Genomic DNA, 13,730 nt, shown 5'->3' with positions numbered 1-13,730 from the left:
CGGACTCGCGGCTCGCCACGCCCCCGGCCCGCCTCCACCCCATCCCTCTGATTCCACCCCAGAGGCGGAGCGGGCGAGGCCGCCGCGCCGCTGCCGCCTCTTCTCCGCTCGCTGTGGCTGCTCCTCCGAGATGGGCTCAGCCTGAGCCCATTTTGGAGGAGCAGCCACGGCGAGCGGAGAAGAGGCGTCAGCGGCGCAGTGGCGTCACCCGCTCCGAGATGGGGCGGCTCGCCGTTTCCCCCCCTCCCCCTAGCTCCACCCCAGTGTCTCCTGGCTCCACCCCCAAAGTATCCTGGCTCCACCCCCAAAGTCCCAAGATATTTCTGGGGTTGGACTTGGCAACCCTAAAAAGCGGAAACCACAGTTTGTGGGTTTTCAAAGGCAATAGTTGTTGACTGCCTGGTGTGAGGGCAGAAACAGACTAACCTGAAGATCCAACCCTCTTCAAATAGAAGCAAACCATGCTTCACCAGAGGCACATCACAGTTAAGCTTCCATAGCCACGGTTTGACCAGTGGTCTGTATCCTGCAATTCTGTTCAGTCAAGTCTGACGCTTCCTCCAGACTAAAGCACGTTTCTTCAATTTAGTTGGCTCTTCCTCTAGCAGAAGAGACATAAGTTGGAGGAAGGCTTCAGACTTTGCTGAGTGCAGTAGTAGGATACAGGCTAGCCTCTTCCTTTTCAAAAGGAAAATGGAAGACTAACACAAATCAGTTTTACTTTGTAGAGAGCAAAGAAAAAGGCAGAGAACTCACCATTCGGTTGCCTCTGTTGGCTGAACACATGGATATCCATGGGCGAAAAGATGTTGGAATGTATTTCACGCAGGTTCTCCCCAGTATATTTGTTGCAGGCCAAGATAGAGCGAGTGGTCCAATCAGTCCAGTAAAGTGTGCTCCCAAATAATGTCAGAGCAAAAGGATGTGGAAGGGATCCTTTAACAACGGCTTGCCTGAAAAGGGAACATATGGGAATAGTGTGACTTCCATTTATATACTACATCTCGAAATCTATAGGAAGATACTCTTACTGGATACTTTCACCCTCAGGGCTAATCAGCTAATGTCCCTTCAGACCCAATTTTAAAAATGGAGGGATCATTTTCTCCTCAGTCAGCAACAAGAAGAAAAAGAAGATTAGGGGGGGTTTTTACACCCTGCTTTTGTCTTCTTACAGAAGTCGCTGTTTTCTCAGAACTTTCTCAGCCCCACCTACCTCACAAGGTGCCTGTTGTAGAGAGAGGAAGGGAAGGTGATTATAAGCCACTCTGAGACTCCTTACAGAAGTGGCTTACAATCACCTTCTCTTCCTCTTCCCTTCCCACCACAGACACCTTGTGAGGCAGGTGGGGCTGAGAAAGTTCTGAGAGAACAGGGACAGTCCCAAGGTCACCCCGCAGGCTTCAAGTGGAGGAGCAGAGAAGCCAACATAGTCTTAATTACTACATCATGCTGTTAAGCCTGGCTGCATTCTTTTAAAGGTTAATAAATTTCATTCAGGATTTCAGCATCTGAGGATTTGTATCTCTGGCATACAATTTATGCATCTGAGGGAACATTTCAAGGTTGTACTGATAAACATGCATTATTAAACTGCGGATGGATCTGCCACTGAATGCAGCTGAAGTCCCTGTCACTGGATGGGGGATCCCCTGGCTGCCCCCAGAGCATCTTTGATCTCTCCAGGACGAATTCCTGGCTACGCTGGCACTATCCTCTCTGCAACTTTAGGAGAGAGTCTAAACTGTAAAACTTTTCAGAGCCATAGAAAATCACGCTACAAACACACCATTTTATGCCTGAACGCTGCTCATAATTATTTCAGAGCAAATATAGCAACAAGGGAAGTGCAAGGCACCTCAGTGCCTGACAGTTGCTGAAGTAACATTTTCCCCCGCTTATATTACAGCGTTGGCCTTAAAAACCTGTCTCATTAGCAAAAATGCTTCCTAGGAGACTGTGCAAGTGCATTTCCCTTCAGCCAGTAACGTGTTAACTTATTAATTAGGACTGTTGCTGCAGGGTAAAAAAATGAGAAGAAAATTAATTCAAGATCCTTCCTTAGCTGGCGATGCAGCTCTACATATCAGTCACAGGAGAGCATGGTAGAATTCAGTCTCATTGAATTATTCTCACAAGATGCGACTGCTCACTCTGATAAGAAAGAAAAAACTTAAAACAAAGAGGAAGCAGACTTTCTCCCAATACCAGGGCTATTTCTCCCCCTTGCAATTTGCTGGAGAAATGCTGTTTTTCCAATCGATACCCGCCCGCCCCCTTTAGAAGGTAATAATAGAATCATTTTAGATTTTCATTTGTTACAAGTCAGTCATTAGAAAATACAAAATTATTAGGCAAGAACTGGTTACTTAAAATTCATTGCTCATATTTGCTTATAAACGCACATTATTTCAATAACGTGTGGTGTGGTTGCCAGACAGGTGGAGCACAAGGACATGCAGTTTCTTGTCTTATTTCACTTCTTTAAGCTTTGCTTGTTTTCATTATTTGTGTCCTTGTGCTCATTCACTTTCGTTGCCCAGACAAATCAATAAGTCTTCTCCCTCCTGCCTTCCCCTGAATTCCCTTGCCATTCCTGCATTTACCTTTGCCCAAGGCTGGTACAGAAGCTTTTTCTGGGTCACTGGCAGAAGCAGGGGGCCTGCAAGAAAGCAAGTCTCTTCCCTCCCACCATCTCTCCGGGTGACTCAGGTGCACTCCAATGAGGACTATGTTTCCCACGGTACATCTTGTTTTGCCTCTGAAACAGTATCTGAGATGCCAGGAGAGGCAGGTGGGATGGAGATTCTCTTCTGCACCAGTCCATCAGCCTGCCTCCCCAGGTGCAACCCTGCAAGCTTGAAGGATTACTGCCCCAGCCCAAAGAACAGAACGGGAGGGAGAAGAGGGTAAAGAGGCAGAAGAATGACCATTGGTACTTACCGTGAGGGGTCATTCTCCTCTGAGTACAGGAGGACATCTTGGGTGCTTTCCACCATCTTGTCAGGGAGACAGGAAATAGAATAATTCTTCTTCCTCTTCCTTGACTCTGGAGCACCCAGATCTCCTCAATTGGGATACTCCGATAAGCAGTCTCTAAACTATCAACCTTACTCACAATAAGGAAACAGTAATAACAGTCAGTTAATATGCAAAAAGCATAACATAAGGAACTGTAAAGAACTGTAGAGCAGCAGAAGAAAACGGAATAGATATAGCAGAATAGACACTAGTATGAGCGATGCAACGTGGTGGGCAAGATGTCCTCCTGTACTCAGAGGAGAATGACCCCTCACGGTAAGTACCAATGGTCATTCTCCCTCTGAGTCAGAGGCCATCTTCGGATCTCCTATAGCAGTAAATTAATGACTGGGTGGGGCATCACTCTCTTCTAGGACCACATGTTGTAAAACCTTTCTGCCAAATGCTGCTTCTGCTGAACTGTAGGAGTTTAATTTGTAGTGTCGGACAAATGTTGAGATAGAGGACCATGTTGCGGCCCTGCACACCTCGTCTACCGAGGCATAATTGTTAAAGGCTGTGTTAGTTGCAGCACTTCTAGCTGAATGTGCTGTAATTCCTCTGGGTACTTGTAATTTCATTGCTCTATAGGTTTCCGCAATACATTTTTTAATAGCATAGCTGATGGCTGAAGTTGACATCTTTTGGCCCAATCTTGGTTGTGCAATGTTAATGAACATGGCATCCGTTTTCCGGATTGGTTCAGTCGTGATTAAATATGCTTTTAGACAGCGTCTGACATGTTTAGGGTCTGGACAAAATGATGGCAAGTGAAGTTCTTGAGACTTGTGAAATTTTGACACAATCTTGGGTTGAAAAGTAGGATCTGTACAAAGAACTACTTTGTCTTTGTGAAAATACAAAGTTCTTTCTTTACAGATAGTGCATTGATCTCCAACACCCTTCTTGCTGAAGTGATCGCTACTAAGAAGATTGTCTTTAAGCGTAACCATCTTAGAGAAATGCCTTGAATAGGCTCAAAGGGTGTTTTAGTGAGTGCGGACAAGACAGTGTGTAGACACCACGTCGGAAACCTATGAGTCTGTGGAGGGCACTTGAGGGTGGCTCCCCTTAAGAACCTCTGTACATGTGCGTGCTTGGAGGGATCTTTATCTTGTATCAGTCCCAATACGGAAGATAGTGCTGCTACCTGTCTCCGTAAAGTGACTGGTTTCAGTCCAGATTGTAATCCATCTTGTAGGAATTCCAATATGTCTTGAATTGATGGATTTAGTGGATCTTTTGCTTTTCTGCAACACCACCTATGAAAAGCTTTCCAAGTGGTATTGTAAATTCTAATGGTGGACTTCTTTCTGGAGGCCAATAATGTGTCAGTGATCTCTGAAGAATAACCTAACTTCAGGAATGTAGACCGTTCAATTTTCACATGGTCAATTGCAGCCAATCTATATGTGGATGCCAAATTGGACCCTGCGTCAACATGTCTGGAACGATTTCTAGCTGGAGAGGTTGAGTGGTTGTAGCCTTTGGATAGATGAGAACCATGGGTGCCGTGCCACCACGGGGCTACTAATATGACCTGTGCTTTCTGATGTTGTACCTGTCGAAGAAACCTTGATAACACCGAAATCGGGGGGAAGGCATACAGTAGGCCCTGAGGCCAGCTCACTGTCAGTGCGTCCACCACTGCCGCAGCCAGGTGAAAAAATCTGGTGCAAAAGGTTGTTACCTGGTAGTTGTCGTGAGAAGCAAACAGGTCCATTATAGGTTGACCAAACTGTTCGACTAGCTGCTGGAATATTGACGTCTTTAATCTCAATTCCCTGGTTGTATGGTTGTTCGGCTGAGCCAATCTACTTGAACATTGGCAATGCCCTTGATGTGTTCTGCCCTGATGGAAAGAAGGTGGTGTTCTACCCAGCTGAATAATGTCTTTGCTTCCCTGGACAGAGCTGACAACCTCGAGCCCCCCTGATGGTTTCAGGTAGGACTTTGCAGCCACATTGTCTGTTCTTACTAGTACATGCTGTTTCTGTACCTGATTGGTGAAGAATAATAGGGCTAGGCATATTGCTCGTAGTTCCAATACATAGATCGGCAGTTGGGTTTCTGACAGTAACCATCAACCCTGCGTTGGTATGTTGTTGAGCGTTGCTCTCCAACCTGACATACTGGCATCTGTGAACAGCTGCATCTCTCTGGGAAGACAGTAAACTCTCCCTTGTTGCAGATTGGAATCCCTGGACCATCACATCAGAGATTTCTTGACCTCTAATGTGACCTTGATCTGTGGATTCTGTTTTGTCATGATCTGGTACTGGTGAGGGCGGATTAACCTTTGTAACAGTCTCATATGTAATCTGCCCCACTGAACTGCATCTATGTTTGAGATGAGCAAACCCATCAATTTAGCTAAAGTCAATAATGGAGTGTGAGTGTTCCGAGTTGCTTGGTTTTCACGAGTTGCTTGGTTTTCTGTATCTTGTCATTCGGAAGAAAGACAGAGTTCTTTCGTGTATCTATAATCATCCCCAAGTGTTCCAACCTTTGTGTTGATTCTAGAGAGCTCTTGGCTATATTTATAAGAAAGCTGTGTTCCTGTAGACACTGCATAGTTGCTTGGACATCCGACAGAGCTTTCCGGTTGGACGCTGATCTGATGAGAAGGTCGTCTAGGTATGGATGAACGCGTATCCCCTGTTGTCTGAGATGTGCCACAACATTTACCATCACTTTCGTGAATACCCTGGGGGCTGTGGCTAGACCGAAGGGAAGCACTCTGAATTGAAAGTGTCTGTTCCCCACACAGAACCGAAGGAACCGGCGATGAGATAGCTGGATCGGAATGTGCAAATAAGCTTCTGTGAGATCCAGTGAGGTGAGGAACTCTCCTGGTTGTAAGACCTCTGTGATTGACTTCAGGGTCTCCATACGAAAGTGTCGTAGATGAATGAATCTGTTGAGAAACTTTAGATTGAGTATTGCTCTCCAGTCCCCTTTTTTCTTGGGTACTGTGAAGAATATTGAATAAACACTTCGACCCCTCTGATTTGTTGGAACGTGTTCTATGGCATTGATCTCTAAGAGATGTGTGATGGCCTTGTTCATTACAGATCTTTTTGTAGCGTTCTTCCGGATCGGGGACACCAGAAAATGTTCCGGTGGAATGCTTTTGAATTCTACTCCATACCCGCATGACACGATTTCTAATGTCCAGCAATCTGTTTCGGAAGCCTCCCAAGCGTCTTGAAAATATTGAAGTCTTCCCCCTACCGGAGTTGAAGTCCAGTCATGCCTTGTTGAATTTTGGCTCCCGGTCCTGCTTGTCTCTACGCTCTGAATTCTGCTTGTTGAATCTAGGATTATTGAACCCTTTTCTGAAGGGTTGTCTTGGTTGGTTCCAGGATCATCTCTTGTTATCTGCATAGGATCCTGATCTGGCCAATGTGTGTGAGGAACGAAAGGACTGAGAATAGAAGCTTCTTCTGTCAGTTCTGAGAATGTTCCTTGGCATGGCTTTCTTTTTGTCTTTGGTTTCCACTAAGATCTTATCTAAGGCACTACCAAAGAGCTTTTCTCCTTGAAACGGATACAATATCACGATTTGTTTAGAATGGTTGTTTGCAGGCCATGCTCTAAGCCAGATGCCTCTTCCGGCTACTGCCCCTGACGCCAGACCTCTGGAACAGAAGGTGAGGGCATCTAGAGAAGTGTCGGCCGTGAACTCTGCTGCTTTAAGTAGTCTGGTCAATTTCTTATTATTTTTCTGGTAGCAATTGAAAGAGTCCCCTAGCCCAGACTATGGCTGCTCTAGATACAATAGACGATGCAGTACATGCCTTAATTGCCATAGTTACCGCCTCGTGTGATCCTTTTAGGGCTCGAATCGAATAAAATGAAAAAGGCCAATTTTCTTGTCCCAGTTGTATCTAATGGAACCATGCCCGTCTTCTGACACCAAACCCAGATGTTGAAGAGCCGTCACTGGTGCGTCCACTACTGGAACCTGCAACACTTCGTTTGCAAAAACAGGCAAATCATATATAACTTTTTTACAAAGGCAGGAAACTGTCGATTAGAGTTAGGTTTTCCCCATTCAGCTTTTAATTGTCTCTCAAAGAATTGTAGAAAAGGGAAAACCTTGGTAGTGGTGTGTAAGCCTGGGAAAAACTCCCTATCCCCAGTAGTTTTATTCCTGGGATTAGTATTGGTACTGGGATTCTCCTCCCCAGAGGCAGAATCTTGGAATGGCAGTGCTGCCATGACCCTGGTTAACAAATACTGATAGTCATCAGCTTTAAAGCAGCGAACTGACTGCTCTGGGACACAGACATCCTCCACCTCCTCATCTGAAATAAAACTCTCTTGATCTTTGGATTGTGAATCCACATCCGACTGATTCGCCTCTGAATCTTCCTCTAACAATCTAGAGTTAGAGATCTCTTCTCTGGCTGCCTTAGTTGGCCAGTTGCGCTCTCTGGAAAGATTTTTCTCTGGGCGCCTTGAGGAGGAAGAAGTAGGAGAAGGAGGTCTGGATCCCACTGATCCCATGCCCATAGCCCCTGACTGACAGGCATTAAACTTTTCTGCTCTAATTGTTTGCTGGAGCATAGTCATAAATTCAATAGAAAATGGCCCTTTAGGGTACATTACATTACCACTTTGATGTATTAGGGCTGGGTCGACCATGGAGGCGTGATCCGATAGGGGTTGGCCTCCTGTATTGTTTCCCACCAGGAGATTGGTAACCGTCCCAAGGGGCAAAGCATAAGGCTCCTGGCGCCTGTCTGGCAAAACGCGCACCAAAAATCCTCCTTCAAAATGGCTGCCATCAGATGCGAGCCTCTGGTGGGGAGGAACTTCAAGCCCTTCTGTTGAAGCTCCTAGACGTTTCAGCCCGCGGTGACTAGAGTCACTAAAACGGGCAACGTTGCCGGGAACCGCAGCAAGCTGGGAAGACATGCCGGTCCCGGGGTCCACTCCCACAGCCTCAGTGCGAGGACTTACGGAGGATGCGTCTTCTAGGAACTCATCCCTGAAATTTTCCATCCGCCGCTCTTTGCCACGCAAGTGAAGGCAAGGGGGAAAAAAAGTCAGCCACTTTAAATGCAGCCGCGGCCGCACCACTCTCCCAACTACAGTGAGGGTGTGAAGGCAGATGGAAAGTGAAAGTAGCTCAGTGTTACAGACTGGAACTTAAGAACATTGTTAGACAGAGGAGTAAGGTTGGAGAAAAGGAAGAATTAAATTAGGAATAAAGAATAGGATTAAAATTGCTTCCTATCTTCTAGGAGCTAAGATAGCTAGTTGCTCTCCCTCTAGAGGCAGGAAAGAAACTGAGGAGATCTGGGTGCTCCAAGGTCAAGGAAGAGGAAGAAGAATTATTCTATTTCCTGCCTCCCTGACAAGATGGTGGAAAGCACCCAAGATGGCCTCCGACTCAGAGGGAGAATGAGGAGGAAATGTGAAAATGAATGCACAAGTATTCACAGGCTTCCCCTCACGTCTTTCCTAGCAACTGGATTAAAATGGGCCTTTTTGTTTGGGTTTCTCATTCACTGAGAAATGAACGCCTATCAGGGACACTTCAGTGGTGGCACCTCACTGCTGGAATGTCCACTGCCCTTAAAGCTTGTCTGGCACCTAGTGTAGTGACTCTTAGGCACCAGACCAAAACTTTTTTCCCTTTTAGCCAAGCTTTAGATTGAAGAATCTGCCACCTTCTTAAGCTGTTTGTATGGTCTGCTTTGTTGTTTTATGACTTGTGATTCTTTGGTTTGATTTTAATAATTTTAACGACTTGTTTATATGATACTATTGTATGGCTTTTTTTAAACTTTGTAAGAAGTCTTGAGCCTATTCTTTGTTCATGTTTTTACACTGGCTCCCACTCAAGTCTACATAACCACACAGCAGGCTGCGGGCTCTGTACTATGATCTACCAGTAGATTATTTTAATATCTTTTCTATTTAGATTTTTTTTATTCTCTCTGATATGTCTGAGTCCAAATATTCTCAGACAAGGAGGTCTGAGCTGCCAGTCAATTTGGCAGATAAAATTAAAACAGCTCAGTTTTCTTAATTAGATATGAGATGAGTAAGTGGGTCTTGAGGGAGACTAGAATTCTGTTAGCATGTCCCACTGGGAAATCCAGTCTTAGCCAAAATTATACACTTACACTTCAAATCCAATACAATAACTGACGTAAAACATAATACAGAAGTACTTTAGTTACATCTAGAGAGAGATTTTCTTCCTTGTTCTTGTTTGAAATGAAAAAGAAACTAAACTAAACAGAGTTCTCCACAACACTGTACATTTAATTTAACTATATCTTGTTTACAAATACAACAAAGAGACTTGGGCACAAGTTATTGAATGATTACAATATCCCCTCACCCAAATTATTTTTGTTTGTTTTTCCCCTGTTAAAAGAAAAAGGAAGACTGACTAATTTTGTCTAGTGCCAATATAGTTAACTGTGAGGTTAGCCTGAGGCAGTTAATGGGATATTCTCACAGGTATTGAGCATGGTTAATGCAGCTGCTAAAAAATCTTGCAGGAAGAGAGGAATTCAAGAGAAGCCTGGAGCAACTCAGTATTCAAAAATGCACAGAGGGCCACAGGAAATAGTGAAGCTGCTGCAAAGTGAAGAGGACTGGGAACTACAGATAAGATTTGGAAGAAGAGCACTTGCGTTTAGAAGCTGCTGTTGTATTTGAGCATTGGATGCTTAATCAAGAAAATACCACCATGGGCATTCTGAGAACTTCAGTCCTAAACACTCTGAGCTGCTTCATTCACACATGCTTATCTCTTGATGACTGCAGCATTAAGGCATGATTCATGTATACGTGGACATGAATGGTCCAAGGTATTCTTTCACCCCAAAGCAATGCCCACGTAAAGGCAAGGAACTGCAATGCTTGTGCATGTGGCTCCTTTGCAAACGCCATGAGGAGGAGGAAGAGGATATTGGATTTATACCCTGCCCTTCACTCTGAGTTTCAGAGTGGCTTACAATCTCCTTTCCCTTCCTCCCTGATAACAGACAACCTGTGAGGTAGGTGGGGCTGAGAGAGCTCTCACAGAAGCTGCCCTTTCAAGGACAGCTCTACGAAAGCTATGGCAGACCCAAGGCCATTCCAGCAGCTGCAAGTTGAGGAGTGGAGAATCATACTTGGTTCTTCCTGATAAGAGTCCACGCACTTAACCACTACACCAAACTGGACTTCAAAACTGGAAGCACTGAGAACTTCCCAGCAGCAACTTACACGTATGGGCATTCATAGATGTAGCACAGGCTAGCTGGTGCTTGACCAGAGAAACCCACCTCAGATCAAAACACTGCACTCAGGATTTTCAATTTAAAACAGTGTCTTTTCCAGTGGTGTCTTTTCACACATTTCAACTATGAGTCACCAAACACTGAGGTAAAGCAAGTCCTTACTAATTTCTGCAGGGCTGATTTCCAAATTTGCTCATAATTTTATCTCAGACACAGGCAGTTGCCATCCAAAAAGCCAAATCTCTCCCACAGAATAAATTCTTAAAAACTGCCAACTGATTTATTTCAAAAACTTCAAGAAACAAAAACACAGCAAACTAGAGTATTTTATGTAATACTGAAGGACTTGATCACAGATGCAAGGTGAATTGTGAAACCCTCGATCAGGGATCCCCAACCTTTCTGAGCCTACATTTGGAATTCTGACATGGCGTGGTGGGAGCTGCAACAAAATGGCTGCCACAAGAGGCAGAGCCAATCACAAAATGATTGCCACAGTTTAACTTCAGTAACAGATTACTGTGTAGATTACTGTGTTGCCAGCTGCTGCCAAAGCTACATTTTTAAAAGTCTGCATGGCCAGTCAAATCCCCAATGGTCAATCAGAAGCCATGCTGGGCAAAAGCCCTACCTGATCCCACCAACTTCCTAAGAACACTTGGCAGAACAGGTGTCAGCAGGTGCCATAGCAACCACGGGGGCACCATGTTTGGGACCCTTGCCCTAGCTCTTACTGCTAGGAGCCTCTCACTGCATGGTAAATTATGATCACCAATAAAGGGGCCTGCTTGTCCAGCAAAACATATTTCCAGCCTTCTAGCCATTGTCTGAAGAGTAGAGCAGTCACAGAGAATATGTGGCCAGACTTGGTCTGTATAGATGAAATGCACCGTACATCCATACATTTTGTCATCTTTGAGCTAACGTATTATTACAGATAATCCAACATGATAATGCTGTAGAGCTCAAAAATGCAAAGCCACTTCGGGGGGGGGGGGGGGAACCAGCTGTCAAAAACAAACTGAACCAAACCACAGTTATGCAAACCTTGGTTATTTCATGACTGCAAGAGAAACCACCTTTCAGCCTTTAGCAATTTGTAACATAACAGGCTATCATTTTGGGTCCTGTGCGTGGTCAGTTTGGTTTAGATGCGGCTTTGAAGAGTACTCATTACTTAAGCAGATTTCAAAGCTTTGCTCTGACCAGAAGAAAGAAAGGCTTAAACTTTATAATGCCAAATTCATACTGAAGTTTGCATGGGGGGAAGGGGCATTTTTCCCCATCACCCCTTAACATTGTCAAAAACTGAAAAGATGTGGGAATGGAGCAGTGTTCTGTAAATGGCAATAATTTCCCCCTTAAAAAATACAGAATATAAATACTAACAACTAGGTTAAAAAAACCCAGCCTTTTCCAAGGAGTCCTATAATCATCCTGTACCTGATTCTACATTACTATTGTTTATTTCCCCCCAACCACTAAAACATTCTAGCCAACACAAAAAAGACAAAATATTAAATGCAGTGAAAGAAAACTGAACAGTGAAGTTAGTCCACATGCCCAAGAACGCTTTAGACAAGAATCTACAAATATGATAATCAACGGGTTGTTTTGTAGAAAAATAGGTGGTGGAGCTCATTGGCAGAGCTCATTAGCACAAGCCGCCCCACCCCCCAGCCAAAAGCAACCCGACACAAGAAAGGAGAGCCCCGGCCAAGCAAGGCCTGCTTGGGCTGGCTAGAGATCCAGCCAGCACAAGCAGGCCTTGCTCACCTGGGGATCTCCTTGGCCACCCCTCACCCCCCCACACCCAATCAAAAGGCCAGCAAGTCACCTACCACCCAAAATCACAAAATAAGTGGGGAAAGGGTGGCTCGGGCTTCTCCAGGGGTTAATGAGGGCTGCTGCCGGTGTGGCAAAGTTCCTGGCTGGCTGCCCACTCTTCTAATCCAAGGATTGTTATACAGCTGCACCTACTATTCAATGGACAGGTGGAGAGGAGGAGGGGGAACCCTCAGGAAGGTTCAGGAGCTGTGCTGCTCCTGTGAGCTCCTGCTGAATTCAAGGCCTGATGATAATGCACCAAAGGTAAGGACTTTTTTTCACCTGGGGGGTGCGGGGGAGCTAGTCTTTTATCAAAGTGGACTTCAGCAGCAATCAGAAAACAGCTCCAAGATCTACCTGCTTTTGCATGCACTGCCAAAGTCCAGTCCAATCTGAGGAACAGCAACACCCCACCCTCAATTGGATTGGTAATAATCTAAAAATGACTGGCTATAACGACCAGCTAAGATTGATAAGATTTGTCCTTTCTAAGCAGCAGCCCCATCCCAATGGCTACATAGCAGTCTACTTCTCAAATCAGGGGCAGAAGTGTGTGTGTCAAGAACTATTTGTTACAGGGAACTGCAATTCAAAGGAAATGGTTCAAAATTTTCACGGAGTATGATTAAATCCACCTGAGTTACCTCTTTAGATCCTAGCTAGTGAGAGGCAAACTGTCTCACCTTAAAAAAATGTGATATGATTGCAAATTGCAGACAACTTCCCTGAACACTTGGGAAAATGCTCACTTTTTAATTGAGAGTTACAAATATTTGGGGCATGTGCATTCTCACATGGCCTCTTAGGAACTCTGATTTGTACAGTGGACACTGCCTTGTCTTGCCACACTGTGTATCTCATGCAGGGCTTCACTGCTGGCTGCTAGCTCGTCTTTATCATGGATATTCTAAAAGCACATTTTCAGAATGTTTAAATTATGCATGACCTGCCCCTGAACTTGGAGCATACATAACTTTGCTGGCAGTTTAGTAAGTTCTCTACCTGTGCCAACAGCAGGCATTAGCCAGTTGCTTAGCATGGTGATTAATGCCCCTGACAGCACAAATGCAAAAGCACAACACAAATTCCCCATTTATCTTGTTTTAAACTGCAGAAAATGTCAGCAATATGAGATTACATGGGACTGACAAGACAGAAAACAGGCATTTCAGGCAGGAGGAGTCTGATGTTTGAGCAATTTTATTTGTCAAGAGCTGTGGTACTGCCAAGGGACATACAAGTGAATTGCATTACAGCAAGCATATCCCCTTCCTCTCTGTGCAGTTGGAATAGCTTTGAGGTGGGGGGAGGAGGTTTCAACCCTCTTTTTTGTATACATAGCCAGTTTCTTTCTTTTTCCCCCCCTGTGTATATTTCTTAAAACAAGGTAAGGGATCCATAAACTTTTCTTTCTATAAATGTAACATCACCACTATTGCATTACCATTGACTCTCAGGATGCAGGGAAGGCTCTGAAGAATTTTTTAAAATGTAGATTAAAGTAGCTTTATTCAGAAATGAGACAAGTTAAGAAGTTTCCCTTTGGGACCTTCAGTAAATACTCATTTGATCTCCCTCTTCAGGTAAAAATATTTTTTTCCCCTTTCCAAACTGATCTGAAGTTTAATGAAA

At 44.6% G+C, this 13,730-nt stretch overlaps 1 protein-coding gene across 2 annotated transcripts in view; it reads right to left on the bottom strand.

The window, feature by feature from the left end:
- LRP6 (LDL receptor related protein 6) overlaps positions 1-13,730 on the bottom strand; it is a 146,220-nt gene that overhangs the window by 54,733 nt on the left and 77,757 nt on the right. The window contains exon 4 of one of the 2 annotated variants that reach the window (XM_060254397.1): positions 757-953. The exons of the other annotated variant lie outside the window; for it this stretch is intronic. Within the exon in view, the coding sequence (XP_060110380.1) occupies positions 757-953 (197 nt within the window). The remainder of the gene's footprint in view (positions 1-756; positions 954-13,730) is intronic. 2 annotated transcript variants of the gene reach the window in all.

Source organism: Heteronotia binoei, chromosome 14 (genome assembly GCF_032191835.1).
Source record: "Heteronotia binoei isolate CCM8104 ecotype False Entrance Well chromosome 14, APGP_CSIRO_Hbin_v1, whole genome shotgun sequence".
NCBI lineage: Eukaryota > Metazoa > Chordata > Lepidosauria > Squamata > Gekkonidae > Heteronotia > Heteronotia binoei.
Note: the sequence above shows the minus strand (reverse complement) of the source record. Positions and strands in the feature narration are given on the sequence as shown.